At 35.6% G+C, this 14,872-nt stretch overlaps 3 protein-coding genes and 1 pseudogene across 3 annotated transcripts; 3 read left to right on the forward strand and 1 right to left on the reverse strand.

Annotated features, from left to right (window-relative positions):
- Positions 1-471, forward strand: part of LOC105159577 — a 1,738-nt pseudogene extending 1,267 nt beyond the window's left edge.
- On the forward strand, positions 3,276-5,128 carry LOC105159578 (aldehyde oxidase GLOX-like). Its single transcript, XM_020692914.1, has one exon. It carries the CDS (start codon positions 3,335-3,337, stop codon positions 4,991-4,993), a length of 1,659 nt encoding a protein of 552 aa, XP_020548573.1. The 5' UTR covers positions 3,276-3,334; the 3' UTR covers positions 4,994-5,128.
- LOC105159325 (histone H3.3) lies at positions 6,462-7,591 on the reverse strand. Its single transcript, XM_011076343.2, has 4 exons — positions 7,430-7,591; positions 7,233-7,332; positions 6,997-7,073; positions 6,462-6,900 (listed from the first exon to the last, which is right to left on the reverse strand). The coding sequence occupies exons 2-4, from the start codon at positions 7,302-7,304 to the stop codon at positions 6,639-6,641; spliced, it is 411 nt and encodes a 136-aa protein (XP_011074645.1). The 5' UTR covers positions 7,305-7,332; positions 7,430-7,591; the 3' UTR covers positions 6,462-6,638.
- LOC105159326 (transcription factor RF2b) lies at positions 11,498-14,660 on the forward strand. Its single transcript, XM_011076344.2, has 4 exons — positions 11,498-13,158; positions 13,251-13,383; positions 13,471-13,555; positions 14,207-14,660. The coding sequence occupies exons 1-4, from the start codon at positions 12,194-12,196 to the stop codon at positions 14,422-14,424; spliced, it is 1,401 nt and encodes a 466-aa protein (XP_011074646.1). The 5' UTR covers positions 11,498-12,193; the 3' UTR covers positions 14,425-14,660.

Below are 14,872 nucleotides of genomic sequence, written 5' to 3' on the forward strand. Positions count from 1 at the left end.
CGCCCGACTATTTGGACCCAAAATTAGCACGGATACGCCCCACGATTGTATCACCGGCTTCACATTCACAAATCGGGTATGGACAACAACTCACCATTAATTTTAGAGCTCAAGGAGGGATAAACAGAAATTTAATAACAGTGACGATGGTTTCACCACCATTCACAACACACTCGTTTTCAATGAATCAAAGATTATTGGTTCTTACTCACGGGAATGGGATTCGTGCCAATGTGACACCACTAGGAAGATCCAATTATCAAGTCCGAGTCATGACACCGGGTTCAAGTATTCTTGCCCCACCCGGATACTATCTTCTATTTGTGGTTTATCGTGAAGTTCCTAGTCAAGGTATTTGGGTTCAAATCAAGTAGTTTGTCATGATATAAACATCGCCTTCCATTTTCCAAGCTTTAATGTAAACAAGTATTTGTTTTGGTATTCTTAATGAATATTTTTCATTTAATTCAAGCATAGCAAGTAGCTTAACAATGCTTCCAATCAGTGGACCGGATTTTCTATTTTAATTTTGTTATATTTTCTATTCTATTTTATATATACATATTTTGTGCATAAAAAAAATTAAATAAAATTGATGATGTAATATTTATACATGTAATAAGTATATGTAAAACGAAATAAAAAATGCAAAGTAGAAACATTAAATCCACGAAGGATCTTTGAATATGGTACATACTCAATTCGAGTTAAAAATTGCAAGCTTTCTCCTCCCCACACCCCATAGGGGGATCTATTAACTTTTTAATGGATAGAATTATGTGTGTAGCATATGACCGTCAATTTTAGACTTTATAGCGAAAAAAATTATTGGGACAATAATTTAATAAAACATTTGTAATTCTAGTTTGATACTCCAAAATTTCAGAATCACTATTAAAATATATATATGTATATATATATATATATTGGTATGTGTTCTGCTATCCTTCCAAATTAGAATTCAAGATGAATGGAAAGTGATTGATTTTTTATGTCTAATTTTTTTGGAACGGCAAAATCATTTCAAACAGTGTATCAAAATTAAAGTTACAATATTTGTTTCTAAAGCCGTTTCAAATTTGTAAATGTAATCAATTAGAACTCTTTTTGGAACACATTAATAAAATTAGGGACGATTTTGAGTTGACTGTTCCTATATGTCAGACAATTGATTTAAAAAAAATGACAGTTAGTAAATGTATTCTAAAGTGAGGTGCAATTTAGAATGGTTTTAGTGCTCATATGATCTAATATTATAAAAAACCGTTCCTAAGTTGGATTTCTAATTGAAAATTATTGTGTTACCAAGACCGTTGCACAATGTGTTCCAATTTGCAATGGTTTTTGTGTATAACTAAAAATGTATTACTAAGACCGCTCCAAACATAGTACAACGGTTATAATTCAACGGGTAAAAACCGTTCCAATTTAATGGTTTAGTCTTTGATCTTTCTATTGCAAATCAATTAGGAGCAGGTACATTTTGTACAGCGAATGATGAATCTAATGACAAAGATAGCTTTGACGAAGATTATGGTATTGAACAAGACAATAATTATAATTGAAAGTTTACAGTATTTGTAATCAAACATCTGTAAAAATTACTGATTAAATATTTCTATATTTTGTACGAATAATAATTTTTTTTTTCAAAAATTGTTCAACTTGAGAACGACCGATATTAGTTCAGACAGTTCCTATATCAGTTCCAAACATGAGTGGTCATAAATTATATTGTTCCTATTCCTTAACCATTTCTAAATAAACGGAGTAATATTAAATTTCCACTAGGTACAGGCATATATATAAAAAACCCTCCCTGAAAATATTACAATATTTCACAAAAAAACAAAAAAAATTTAAAAGCTAAGAACAGTCAAAATAATGGACCGTTCCTAAATTCGCTCCAAACAAATTAATTTCCACACCTAAACAAAAAGTGGAGCGAAAATTACATCTAGGAATAGTTGTTAAATATTTGATCGTTCCTAAATATATAAATTAGTCGTTCCTACTTATAATTTAAATGAAACAGTTCCTAAATGAATACTTCAAACCGTTCATAAATATATAAATAAATAAATAAAAAACTCCTTGTTAACTTCTCGGTTAGGAATGGATTTAGAAACACAACCAACCGTTCCTAAATAAATCAAGAATCTAATCAATACAAAACAACTGAAACGTTGACGTCGTTTTGTTTCTTAGGAACGGACTTTGGAACAATTTTATTAAATATATAAAAGTAATAAATTAGGAAGGGTTTTAGTAATTGAAAAAAGAATGTTACAAATCTAAATAAAAAAATGTTCCTAATATCAATAATAAAATAGTTCTAAAAACATGTTCCTAAATAAAATTGACCGTTCCTAAAATAGTTACAAAAAACTATTCCAAGCAAAAAAATTGGCCGTTCCTAATACTATTTAAAAAATTGACCACTAAACAATTTTAATGATCGTTCCTAAATATAAAAATAAATTCAGTTCCGAAATTCAGGCTTCAGTATTACAAAAATTGTTCCAAAAATAACCCTAATTAAATTATAAAACCGTTCGAATTTTTATCCAATCCATTCCAATTGAAAAAAAAAATTATATTAAAATACAACATTATGAACGGTCACTATCAATGTGTTACAATGTCCTTTCCAAATCGGAACAGTCGACACGTTCCTAAATATTGTAACGTCGTCTGCAGCGACAGTTCTTAAATCATTTCAAAATCCGATTTAAAATAATTTATTCAATTCGAATCGTGAAAAATGACAAAACAAAAACATTTCTAAACCTGCCCCAAATCTCATTTTTTTTTTTTTTTTTTGTAGTGAATGAATTTGAGTATAACTTGAAGTTGCACATATTTGAACAAAATCTACAATGTATATGAGAATAAAGCTAGCTCCAAAAATTCTTCAACTAGAAGACGTGTTTAAAATTTTAAGCACCTTAATTAGCTGTAAATGTGGATTTTCCATTACTATTCACCTAAGCCTAATGTATATGTTCCTCTGCTACTTATTTATATGAGGTTAAAATCTGCAGTAAATTTTGCCGCAGTGAGAATGGGACTTCACCTTTGTAACGTCCCCTACTTCAAAAACTTACATATTTAGTTCAAAAGCCTAATTCCGTTAGGTTTTTAATGGACAGATTACGTGCACAGCATATGACCAATTTTAAAGTTTGTACTAACCATTCACACCCAAACATGGCATCATCTCTACTCTTTGCCTTCTTAAATGTTAAACACCAACCCAAACATGTACACTTCCACCTCTCATTCTTTCCTTCTTTAATATTACACCCCACCAACCCCAATCACACCCACCATCATGGCTCCCTCTCTTTTTCTTTCATTCATCCTCCGCCACCTCCTTCTTATATTACTACTCCTCCTGCTTCCTCACCGGAATGTTCTCACACGCGCCGCCAGTGGCAGGTGGGACTTTCTCCTCTCCAACATCGGCATATCAGCCATGCACATGCAACTCCTCTACACTGACCGCGTCGTCATTTTCGACCGTACCGACTTTGGCGTCTCCAACATATCTTTACCCGCCGGAAATTGCCGCAATGACCCAAGCGACACTGCATTGGTTAATGACTGCACCGCCCACTCGGTGGAGTACGATGTCGCTACCAACTCCATCCGGCCACTCATGGTGCTCACCGACACCTGGTGCTCCTCCGGCGCCGTCATGCCCGACGGAACTTTGGTCCAGACGGGAGGGTACAATGACGGCGATCATGCTGTGAGATTGTACAAGCCGTGTACCAATAATTCTTGCGACTGGAGAGAAATCAATCCCGGGCTCACGCAAAGAAGGTGGTACGCCACCAACCATATTCTGCCGGATGGAAGGGCTATTGTTATTGGTGGAAGGCGGCAGCACAACTATGAGTTCTATCCGAAAACATCCCCGGGTGATACTTCATACAAATTGGATTTTCTTGTGGAGACAAAGGATCCGAAGATCGAGAACAATTTGTATCCATTTGTTTTTCTGAACGTGGACGGGAATTTGTTCATTTTCGCAAACAATCGAGCTATCTTGTTCGATTATGTAAAAGGGACGGTGGTGAGAACTTACCCGACCATACCGGGTGGGGATCCGAGGAGTTATCCAAGTACGGGTTCTGCAGTTTTGCTTCCATTGACCGACAACGCTGGATCAGCTGAAGTCTTGGTGTGTGGTGGTGCCCCAAACGGGGCTTATCTTAGTGCCATGAATGGGAGCTTTGTAACGGCGCTTGACACGTGCGCAAGGATCCGAATAAACGAACCGAATCCTGAATGGATCTTGGAGACCATGCCCATGCCTCGGGTCATGGGGGATATGGTGCTATTACCAAATGGCAATGTGTTGATCATCAACGGGGCGGGCTCCGGTGCCGCTGGATGGGAGTTGGGTCGGAACCCAGTCTTAGCACCCGTCATCTACCGACCCAACAATCCATTCGGGTCAAGATTTGAAGTACAAAGTTCCAGTACTATACCTCGAATGTACCACTCAACAGCACTATTACTTCGAGACGGTCGAGTTCTTGTTGGCGGCAGCAATCCTCATACTCACTATAATTTCACTGGAGTTTTATTTCCCACTGACTTAACTTTAGAAGCATTTTGTCCATCATATTTGGATCCAAATTTTAAGAACTTGGGTCCAAGAATTGTTTCTCCGACCGCACAAACCAAAATCGGGTACAATCAACAACTCACAGTTCTCTTCACATTTCCGGACAATCTTAATCGTGACGCTTCGATCATGGTAACAATGGTTGCCCCTGCATTTACGACACACTCATGTTCAATGAATCAAAGGCTGATAGTACTCAGCGGTGGGAACGTGACAGCAGCTGATGGGAGATCCACATACCAAATTCGGGTCATGACGCCGAGTTCGGGTAATATTGCTCAACCTGGATTCTATCTTCTCTTTGTGGTACATCAAGATGTTCCTAGTGAGGGGATTTGGGTACAGATATCATGATGTGGACGTACTTCCTTTCTTGTTAATTTGTAGATAATAAGATAAGATAGAAGTGATTATTTAACGTAGAAAGAATAGGAGTGAGTTTTAATTATAGGATGAAGTTGAAGGCAGTAGATTCTTTTTTGTCATAAAATTGCAATCGTAGAATTAGAAACCAGTTGTAATGATTATTTTCTCCTATCAAGAAATGATCAAAATAATATGATGTGTTTTTCTATTTTTGGGTTAATTTTATGTTATTAGTTCTTGCATTATTTTTTATATAACTAAATCAAATCTACTTAAGAAACTAGTTCTTGCCATCTTCATTCAAGCTCCATGCAGTATTTTTCAAATTAATGATGTCTGCAATTTAGCATTTAATAGTCAGGAGTTGTTACCATCCCAATCAGACCCCCACCCCCCCCTCCCCCAAAGACAGAGAGAGAGAGAGAGAGAGAGAGAGAGAGAGGGTGATGAATGTGTGTGGTAGCTGTGGTATTTAGTATTTGTTTGACCAAAAAAAGACTGAACAAATTTACGGAACTTGTCAGTGAATGAGTTTGTATGCATGTTTCAAGGGAATGCCAGTTCTTTCAGGATAGCTGGAAAGTACAAATGCAGAGCAAAGTTAATTTTACACACGAGAGAGCTCCATCTTGCTTACTCCATAAAATGGGCCCTTTAATTATTGAAAAAGGTTAGGTACACATGCCCCATTTACCTTGATTCCGAGATCCGCTGATGTTAGCCTGGATTTAGTTAACAAGAGGACTGAGGAGAGTTCAGTTATGTCGACGTAACGGATTCTTGCTCTCATTATCGGCAAAATTCTGATTCGGACTGAATTTAACTAAGTCGTAATTAATATACAAGTATAATATATTTATTGTATAATTAGTATAAAGTTCAAAAAAAAAAAAATAATCAATCTTTGTCATATAATTTAATTTGGCTCAATCACACTTGTTCCACCGAATCAGAATTTTTTCAAATATCGATTTCCTTCTCTACTACTTTTGCTTCTAGTGCTACTAAAACCCACCACCCTTAACAATTTAGCTCAAATACGCATGTACTACTTAACATTCTCTTCTGACGCTTGGGCCACCGTCTGAGTTCTTTATTTCATAGAACGAGCCCAGTAAGCTCCGATGATCGGCCCAATAGTCACTGCGATGCTCTTGTTCCCACATGCTACTCACCAATTATTACAAAATGGAACACAAACACCATCTAAAATACATGTGGGCTATAACTCTGAAAAGCCCATCTGTCCTAATTCCAGCATATTCGTTTTATTTTCAAGCAGGCAAACGCCACACGTAAAGAACAATTAATTTCAATCCGTTCCACAAGGTACCCAATTTTTAGCCAAATTCCAGTCCACGTGAAATTTGTCAGGTCATTGATATCAAATAGAAATAAACAGTCGCTCAGAGGTATCATTACGACATTGTCAACCTAAACACGACAGAGAATTATAGAACATAGGAAGAAACAGCAGAATTACTTGTCGATAAAATATGTAAATTTACATAAAAATTCAAACAAATGTTTGGTGCTCTGCCCTCAGAGCACAACAAAAAGCACAAACATAATTAATGGTAACCCTAGCTAACCACTACAAACCAAACACTAAACAATTGTATCATCCTTCCACCTAGGCACGCTCGCCCCGAATACGCCTAGCCAACTGAATATCCTTAGGCATGATGGTAACCCTCTTGGCGTGAATTGCGCACAGGTTGGTGTCTTCAAAAAGACCAACGAGATAAGCCTCCGCTGCTTCCTGGAGCGCAAGCACAGCGTGACTTTGGAACCTCAAATCCGTCTTGAAGTCCTGCGCGATTTCACGAACCAAGCGCTGGAAAGGCAGCTTGCGGATGAGGAGTTCTGTGCTCTTCTGGTATTTCCGGATTTCACTGTTTCAACCGAACATTAATTAGAAACCTCATTTGATTACAATCATCATCCAACAAAAGGGAAAAGAAACCAAATAATCGTAGGCTAGGGTTTACCGAAGAGCGACGGTTCCAGGGCGGTAGCGGTGGGGTTTCTTCACTCCGCCAGTGGTTGGGGCTGATTTTCTTGCAGCCTTCATCAATTAAGAAAAACAAAGCCGACGCAAAAATCAGTAAAGCCAGAACAAGAGAGAAAATAACAAACACAAACCCTAAATTAATCACAGACAAATTAGGAACCCAACGATTTAGTTCAAAAAAAAAGGAAAATAAAGCTAAATCAATTCACAAACCTTGGTAGCGAGCTGCTTCCTGGGAGCCTTTCCTCCAGTAGATTTACGAGCGGTCTGCTTGGTACGGGCCATGGCTCCTCAACTAATCAAATCTAAATCACTGAAATAGGGGAAAACAAACAATAGATCAGATCCACAAACAACTCGAAAGGGAGAAACTAGATTAGAAGCTAGATTAACAAAGAAATCCCATCTACCTAAATTACAATCTTGGAGCAGATAAAACGGAGACGAAAATAAGCAATTTCCAAAGCTTTTGCTGCTAATATAATTGAAACGTTGTCTTCAATGAAAACGGGGCATTATATAAGGAGGGGGAGTGGGGTAGGTCGGTTTTGAAACGTGGACTTGGGAGTCTTGGCCTACAACGGCTCTGAAAAGGGAAGAAAGAATTATTCGGAAAAAGTGCGGGATCCATGACATCCCCATCCAGTGTTTCTCATTGGTTCATAATTGTACGAACGGCTGTGATTGGTTTTCTTGGGCTCACGCGGATCGCGACCGATTTTGTGCTTCTCTTGTCTCTGTAATTTGGAAGTTTTTGTTTTTTGATCGACTCATCTGAGTTTCTGTCCGAGTCACAACCGAGTTAATTTAATTATATTATTTCCTCTTTTTTCCACATTTCCCTTTTCTATTTTACATTTGACATTATTATTTACTATAACTAGCATTTGCCCCGTGCTTTGCTGCACGGTGATAAATAAGACTAGAAGGATTTCTGATGGAATTCTAAGATTAATGGAATACTAACTTGTAAAATAGAAGTTAGCACTCTAACGTTTAAGTCATTAATGGTTTTACTAAATAAATAAAGAAAAAACTCGAAATAATGTGGAGATAATGGTCAAATATGATGATTGAATAATATAACTCATTGGAGTGCTAAAAGTAGCTTTAGAGATAAAATAAGAGTGAGAGCGCGATTGAATGTGTTACCAAAATAACTGCACAAATAGCCCATTTATAAGCAATTGTGGATCCAAAAAAGTGGTTACAGTGAATCATATGCCGCTGGAAAACTGCATGTGTTGGCTACTAAAATGTATAATCTTTTGATTGAATATTTGCAAGTTCATCCGAGAATTCAAAAATCTGTTACTTAAAGAGCTGATTTCAGCCTAATTATTTTGAGTTAAGTAACGATATTTTAATATGGCGTATCCTAAGGTGTCAGGGACTTGTGTGACATATAGTCCCTGTTGTATGCTGACTCATCCTGTTGGATTTGGCTCGTTTCTTACGCCTACCATGTTATAAAGGATAAACCAATATATGGACTTGATATCTTGCTCATGGGCTAGTAAGGGCTAACCTGATGGGCTGTTCGGTGGGGTCCCCCTTCCTTATTATTGGGTTTTGAGAAAAAATATTTGTAGGGGGCATTAAATTAGTTGAATGAAATTGCCCCTCGTTCTTTGGATAATTATATTTAGTGTTCATGCAAATTAAATCATCACAAAAATATTTTTTAACTAAAAAGAATATTTTAATAAAAATAATTAATAAGTGAATAATTTAAATTAAAAGTAAGTACTAAGTTAATATAGATGCACAACAAACACAATATCCCAACAACTCATATATATGCTTTTGGAAAAAACTAGCAATATATATATATACTTAATCAAAAGTTAAACACTTGAAAATATATATATATATATATGTGTGTATATTGTCATACTTTTCAAAGAAAATATATTTGAAGGGTAGATGTGTAATTACTCATTTTTATCTAAAAATTAAATTATTATTATCAAATTATTAAAAATATTTATGTGAAAGTTTATTATCTATTTATTGTACTCAATCTTATTTAACTTTAAGTCTATAAAATTTAAACAATTTAACTTACTAATTACATTTTAGCTTATTGTAATTAAGATGTATTTTTTCCTAATTAAGAAATTTAATTGAATGCAAGATTTGTTAGTTTAGGAGGTATAGTACCTCAAAAATAATTGAGGGGGGAAATTATTTCTAACCCTAATATTAATATAATACTCTATTTATCTTAAGTGAATTGAATAAATTTTAATTATTGTTTTGTAGTTTTTTTAAAATTTTAAATAATTGTGATTATAATACTTCACATTGAAGTTCAAAATGAGATCAATGATTTTAGGACTAAAACTGGATTCCATGGGAATGTAAAAACAAACAAAGTTTATTAACTAGTAATTTATGGGACTAAGTAAACAAACTTCATCTAAGTCAAGGAAAATACATATTATAAATTGAGAAGGTGTAATACAATGTTCGATAAGATGTCGATATTTTAATATTATTAAAATATATTCAAATTTGATGCCTCTAGATTTGTTGGGCCAAGTCCACCAATAAGGTGGATAAAATCTATCAATAGGACGGATAATAGTCCATCAGTAAGGAGGAAAAACCCACAAGCCTACTTGCGACTTTACTGAAAAGACAAATCCAAAAAATAAGCTCATTCCAACCGGACACGTCATTATGCATTTGGGAGGACACATCATATAACTTGTCAATACATTTATACACATCACCCTAATATATCTCTAGGTGGTTCCAAGTAAATTGATTACAAACATGCTGGAAAATCTACAACTAACTAATTCTCGAAATTATAAGCAGATTTGGCAGAATTTAGTTCAGCTCACGTATCTCAACCAATACTTATCCAAATCACCAACGGTTTGTTGCGTATGACAACAACTCAAATGACTTTCTAATGATGTATGGAACTCAGTATTTAACTCCGTACAAGCCTATAAATAAAAGTCTTGTGCAGATTTCTAAAAACATCAAACAACAACATCACACTTATTCTCAAACTCTCACTTTCTCTCATTATTTTCTATCTGTTAAATTATTCTGAGCTATAATTTGCACCCTACACGGATATTCATCATTTATAATCATATCTCACTATTATTATCACTTTATTTCAAGTTTTCTCTTTTATTGTTTATCCGTTACTGACTTAAGTATCGGGGTGTTAACCTCTGTTTTGCAGGGCTAGTTTTTCAATAATCTTAAAATTTTCTTGAAAATTCTTTGACCCTTGTGGTGCGGACAAATTTCAGGTATGCATCAAAACTAAATTATAATTTAAATAAATATTTTATATTGTTAATTTAATTTAATTTATCAATTTAAATATAAATTTTTATTTTTTAAATTTTTTTATATTTAGATATTTAAATAATATTATTATTTAATATGTATTATTTTTTAATTAAATATTGGGGACGTGGCAGGAGCTACGTGGTTCTTTTACCATATCATCCTTGCGACGTAAGAATTTTTTCAAAAAATTAAAAAATATTCACATCAACAAAGTTGGTTGGACAAGTGTTAACCCCCGATTTAAATAGATTATGTGCACCCCACGTGATGAATTTCAGTTAAATTAGGGTAAATTGAATTAAAATTAACACTTTTTATGAGTTATCATCTTAATCAATTTTTTAGAATGTCTTTAAATTAAAAGTGTCACCGTCCCTGAAAAATTGGAGTAAAATTGCAATTTTTCCCTAATTATTATTACACTGACATTGTAAAAAAACTGCCATTATCCCCTTGTTCCTAAACACAATTGGAATATTATCCGACACACACTCTCCATAATGCTCCAATCAGAATATTCAGACAACCCATTCTCAATTAATGAATAACCACCTACTCATAATTCTTATCCAATTCCGAGGATAAATTAAATGCGTTTCATTTCGAAGTCCCATATTTACTACTAATTAAACTATTTCTTCTTTATAAACAAAGTAAGAATAGGAGAAATGCTATCTTTGGGATTTAATGGAGATACCATTCACGAGTTAATTCGTTTTTGTCTTCTTGAATCCCACTTTTGGAAAATTGATTTTAATAACTTGAAAGATGGTCAAAAAAATAATTAACTTTGAAGTTATAGCTAAAATCCATAAATCTAAAATGCAAGAATGAATTAAGAGAAATAATCAAGTTTTAGTATTTATTTCTCGTCGTAAAACAAAATTTTAAAAAATTCGAATTCAAACTCGACTGGATTGAATTTGAATCAATCATATAATAAGTATAATATATTTATCATAGAACTAATGTACAATTAAAAATAACAACGAATTAATGATAATCCCATTGTATAATTGATTTAATTTAGCCAATTCTAATTTATTCCAAAATTTTCGAGGCCCAAACATTGTACCAAATCACAGTTGAAATTCACTCCCAATTGCAAATGGAAAAGGAAAAGAAAAGTTAAAATATTCGGACGTCGGACTTTTCCACAAAATGTGAATCCGACGGCCTTAATCCTACCGCTGTCATTTTTTCTTCTTCTTTTGGTTAAAGATCGTAGTCGGTCGGTGTACGAAGATAAACGGACTAATAATGTAGTGAGGAAGAACACATTCTTCCAATTATATTATAATATATTCGTCATTTTTTATGCAATCCAAAGTTTTCGTCTCATTCACACCCTACCCTCACTCTCACGCACTCCCTTTTGTTTTTTTCCGACGTAATCTCCGCCATTTTCAGCGGGAGTCACCATTCTATTTTTCACTATTTGAATAAATACACGAGTTTTTTTCGACTGTTTTAGTCATCAGGTACGAGCATTTGTTGCTGCTACTGCTTTTTATATGAAAGAATTTGTTTCTGGGGTTTGAAGTTTTGATTTTTGTAGTTTTAATGAGGTCTGAGAGTGGGTGAACTGCATTTGTTGCTTGAGATTTGGGGATTGAAGTTTGTGTGAATTTGTTTTGAGGGGTTTTCGAGTGATTGAGATTTGTGGTAACTGTGGCTCTCCTGTGATCACGGTTTTTGGGGTCTTTGTGCTGTAGGGTTTTCCGAGAACCAAAGTCGATTTGGTTGTGGGTGTTTGATTGTGTGATGTTTTGAGTGACTGAGTGTGAAGCTGTGAGTTCAATTCCTTCGAGGAGAAAAAGAAGAATAGTGTAAGTGGAACCTAGTTGATTTTGATGGCTCAAACCAATTTGAAGCAACCCCTGAATCAAAGTTTTAATGCTGGGGGTTCTCACTTGAGGTCTTTATCCCAATCCACCTTTTTCTCAAATAATTGCTTGCCCCCATTGAGCCCGTTTCCTCCTAGTGACTCTTCATTTACTCCCTCAAACTTGAATTTGAGGAATGAGCTGATGGAGGAAACAGATGTTAGCTCGCGAGGGCCTGCAGTTGGCCAGCCTTCTCCGAGGGGAAATCCGTTTCATGGTAATAATGGTCTCCCCCCTCGTATAGGGCATCGCCGTTCTAACAGTGATGTTCCATTAGGATTTTCTGCTATAATTCAGTCTTCGCCTCAGTTGGTACCCATAAGCAGCCATGGAATTTTGAGCATAACGGGGTATATGGGAGAAAATTCAGGAAATGACAAGCCCATTGGGCTGAAGAGAAGAGAAATGGATACAGTTAGTTACGGAAAGAATAGAGTTGAGGGAATAGGTTGCAGAAAGTCAGATGGAGAGGTTGTGGACGAATTGTTTGATTCTGTGATGGATTTAGATCATTCGGATGGTTTGAGTTCTTTTGGTGGTGAAGATAAAGATAAGGATACCATCACTACTGGCACGAAGATAAGTGGTGGTGACGGCAGCAATTCTGAGTCAGAAACGGTATCGAGGCATTGTACAAGCTCCAATGAAAGAGTCAAAAGAAGTGCTCCTGGAGATATTTCACCCCAATTTCGGCATCACAGGAGTCTTTCCATGGATAGTGGATTTGGAAATTTTCAGTTTGGTGAATCATCACCAAAATTACAGAGTAATCGGGTGGTTCAACCCGCACCAAGCAATTCATGGAATGAAAAGTCAGCTATGATCAACTTGGACTTTGCAGAAGGCGAATTTAGTGAATTTGAGCTGAAAAAGATTATGGCGGATGAGAGTCTTGCAGAAATTGCAGTATCAGATCCAAAACGAGCAAAGAGGTATGCTTCAGACAAAACATTTCTAGTGACTGTAGCGTGTAGTGAAATGGTGTCTCATTTGAGCTTTTATGCATCTATTTATATCGTCTCAGGATACTAGCAAACAGGCAGTCGGCTGCTCGCTCCAAGGAGCGGAAGCTGCGTTACATCTCCGAATTGGAACACAAGGTGCAGACTCTGCAAACAGAGGCCACCACATTATCGGCCCAAATTACTATTCTGCAGGTGCAGAGTTGACGACTTGTGATTTTCCATGAGGTACTTTCAATCAAAATTAATTATGTGGTGACTGAATATGTGTTCCCTCTTCAGAAAGACCATGGTGAATTAACCAATCAGAACAATGAGTTGAAATTCCGCATTCAAGCTATGGAGCAACAAGCACAACTCAGAGATGGTATTCTTTCTTTCTTGTCTGAATGTAATCTACTTTAATTTGTGGATGCACTATTTTTCGCCCAGAAGATTAGCAGTTGCGCCATATGGATGAGACGTGAAACATATGCCTCTAGGTTTCTAGAATCGATCTGGCTTCTGTATATCACTTTTACCAACCAATCTCAGTTGCATGCTGTAGATATAACTGACCTCCTTGACTGTGCCAAATTCGTATTTTCCGTGGCACATAGCTAACTGGAGTACTTTTCAGTGATTGGTTCCTTAAAAGTAGGTGTGTTCGACGGCATGATTCTTTGGCACGTGATACATCTCCTATAAACTTATTCCCGTCTACAGTTTATGGACAAAGTAAAACATGTTGCCTCAGATTGTTCCTACCTGCAACGGCACACATTCAGAAGGAGTTTCTAGGGTATAAGTTTATAACTACTATATATACATATATATATATATATGCAATATAATTTTCTATAGCTGGGTTTCTAAGAACTCCTTTTATTTCATTGTTCCTTTGATATGACACTTACAATTGTTGCTCTTCACTATGTACTAATTTCTTTTTCCTTTATTGTATTTTTAACTTTATGGGTTGAGACTTGGATGAAAGACGTACAGCTGTTCTTCCTTTTGCTTACACTTTATGTTGCAGCTCTACACGAGACGTTGACTGCAGAAGTTCAACGTTTGAAGCTTGCAAATATGGAGTTAAAAGAAGAGGGTAGAACATCAAATGGGGTGGCACAGCAGCTCCATATGAAGCATCACATGTTTCCTATGCAGCGACAGCAGCTTAATCAAATACAAAACTTATCAGTCACAACATCTCAGGCCGCTTCTACAGCTTCAACTGCTCCTGCCTCGGCATAGCCAACTCGTTTCCGAGCATGAAGTGTTGAGGCCAAACTTAACCGATTAGCTTGTCTACAGTATCTGGATCCAGATGCCTTGGTGCCTGGTGGTTGGTTTTTATTTGATTATATTTGTTCTGAATTACATAGAGAAATATTTTATCACGTTGGATTTGCTCTAATGGTACATAGATAAAGGTAATAAACTACGGTTTCAGTTGATTTGAATCTGAGTTGTAACGCTCTTTCCTTTAATTTTTACTGGCCGTGAGTTCTTTGGTTTACTGACTGCCTCAAAATTTGTTAGCTGCTGGAAGTTCAATCAGTAATTTTTGGAAAATAGTATCATGGAATTTGACTGCAAAATTAACAGTCAGTAACTCTTAATTGTTCCTCAAAGTTAAAAAATATAATAATAACCTTTTTTAAATAAGTTTAAAAGTTCTTAACATCAGCTCATTTCTAAA

The sequence above is a fragment of the Sesamum indicum genome, linkage group LG3 (genome assembly GCF_000512975.1).
Source record: "Sesamum indicum cultivar Zhongzhi No. 13 linkage group LG3, S_indicum_v1.0, whole genome shotgun sequence".
In the NCBI taxonomy this organism is placed as follows: Eukaryota; Viridiplantae; Streptophyta; class Magnoliopsida; order Lamiales; family Pedaliaceae; genus Sesamum; species Sesamum indicum.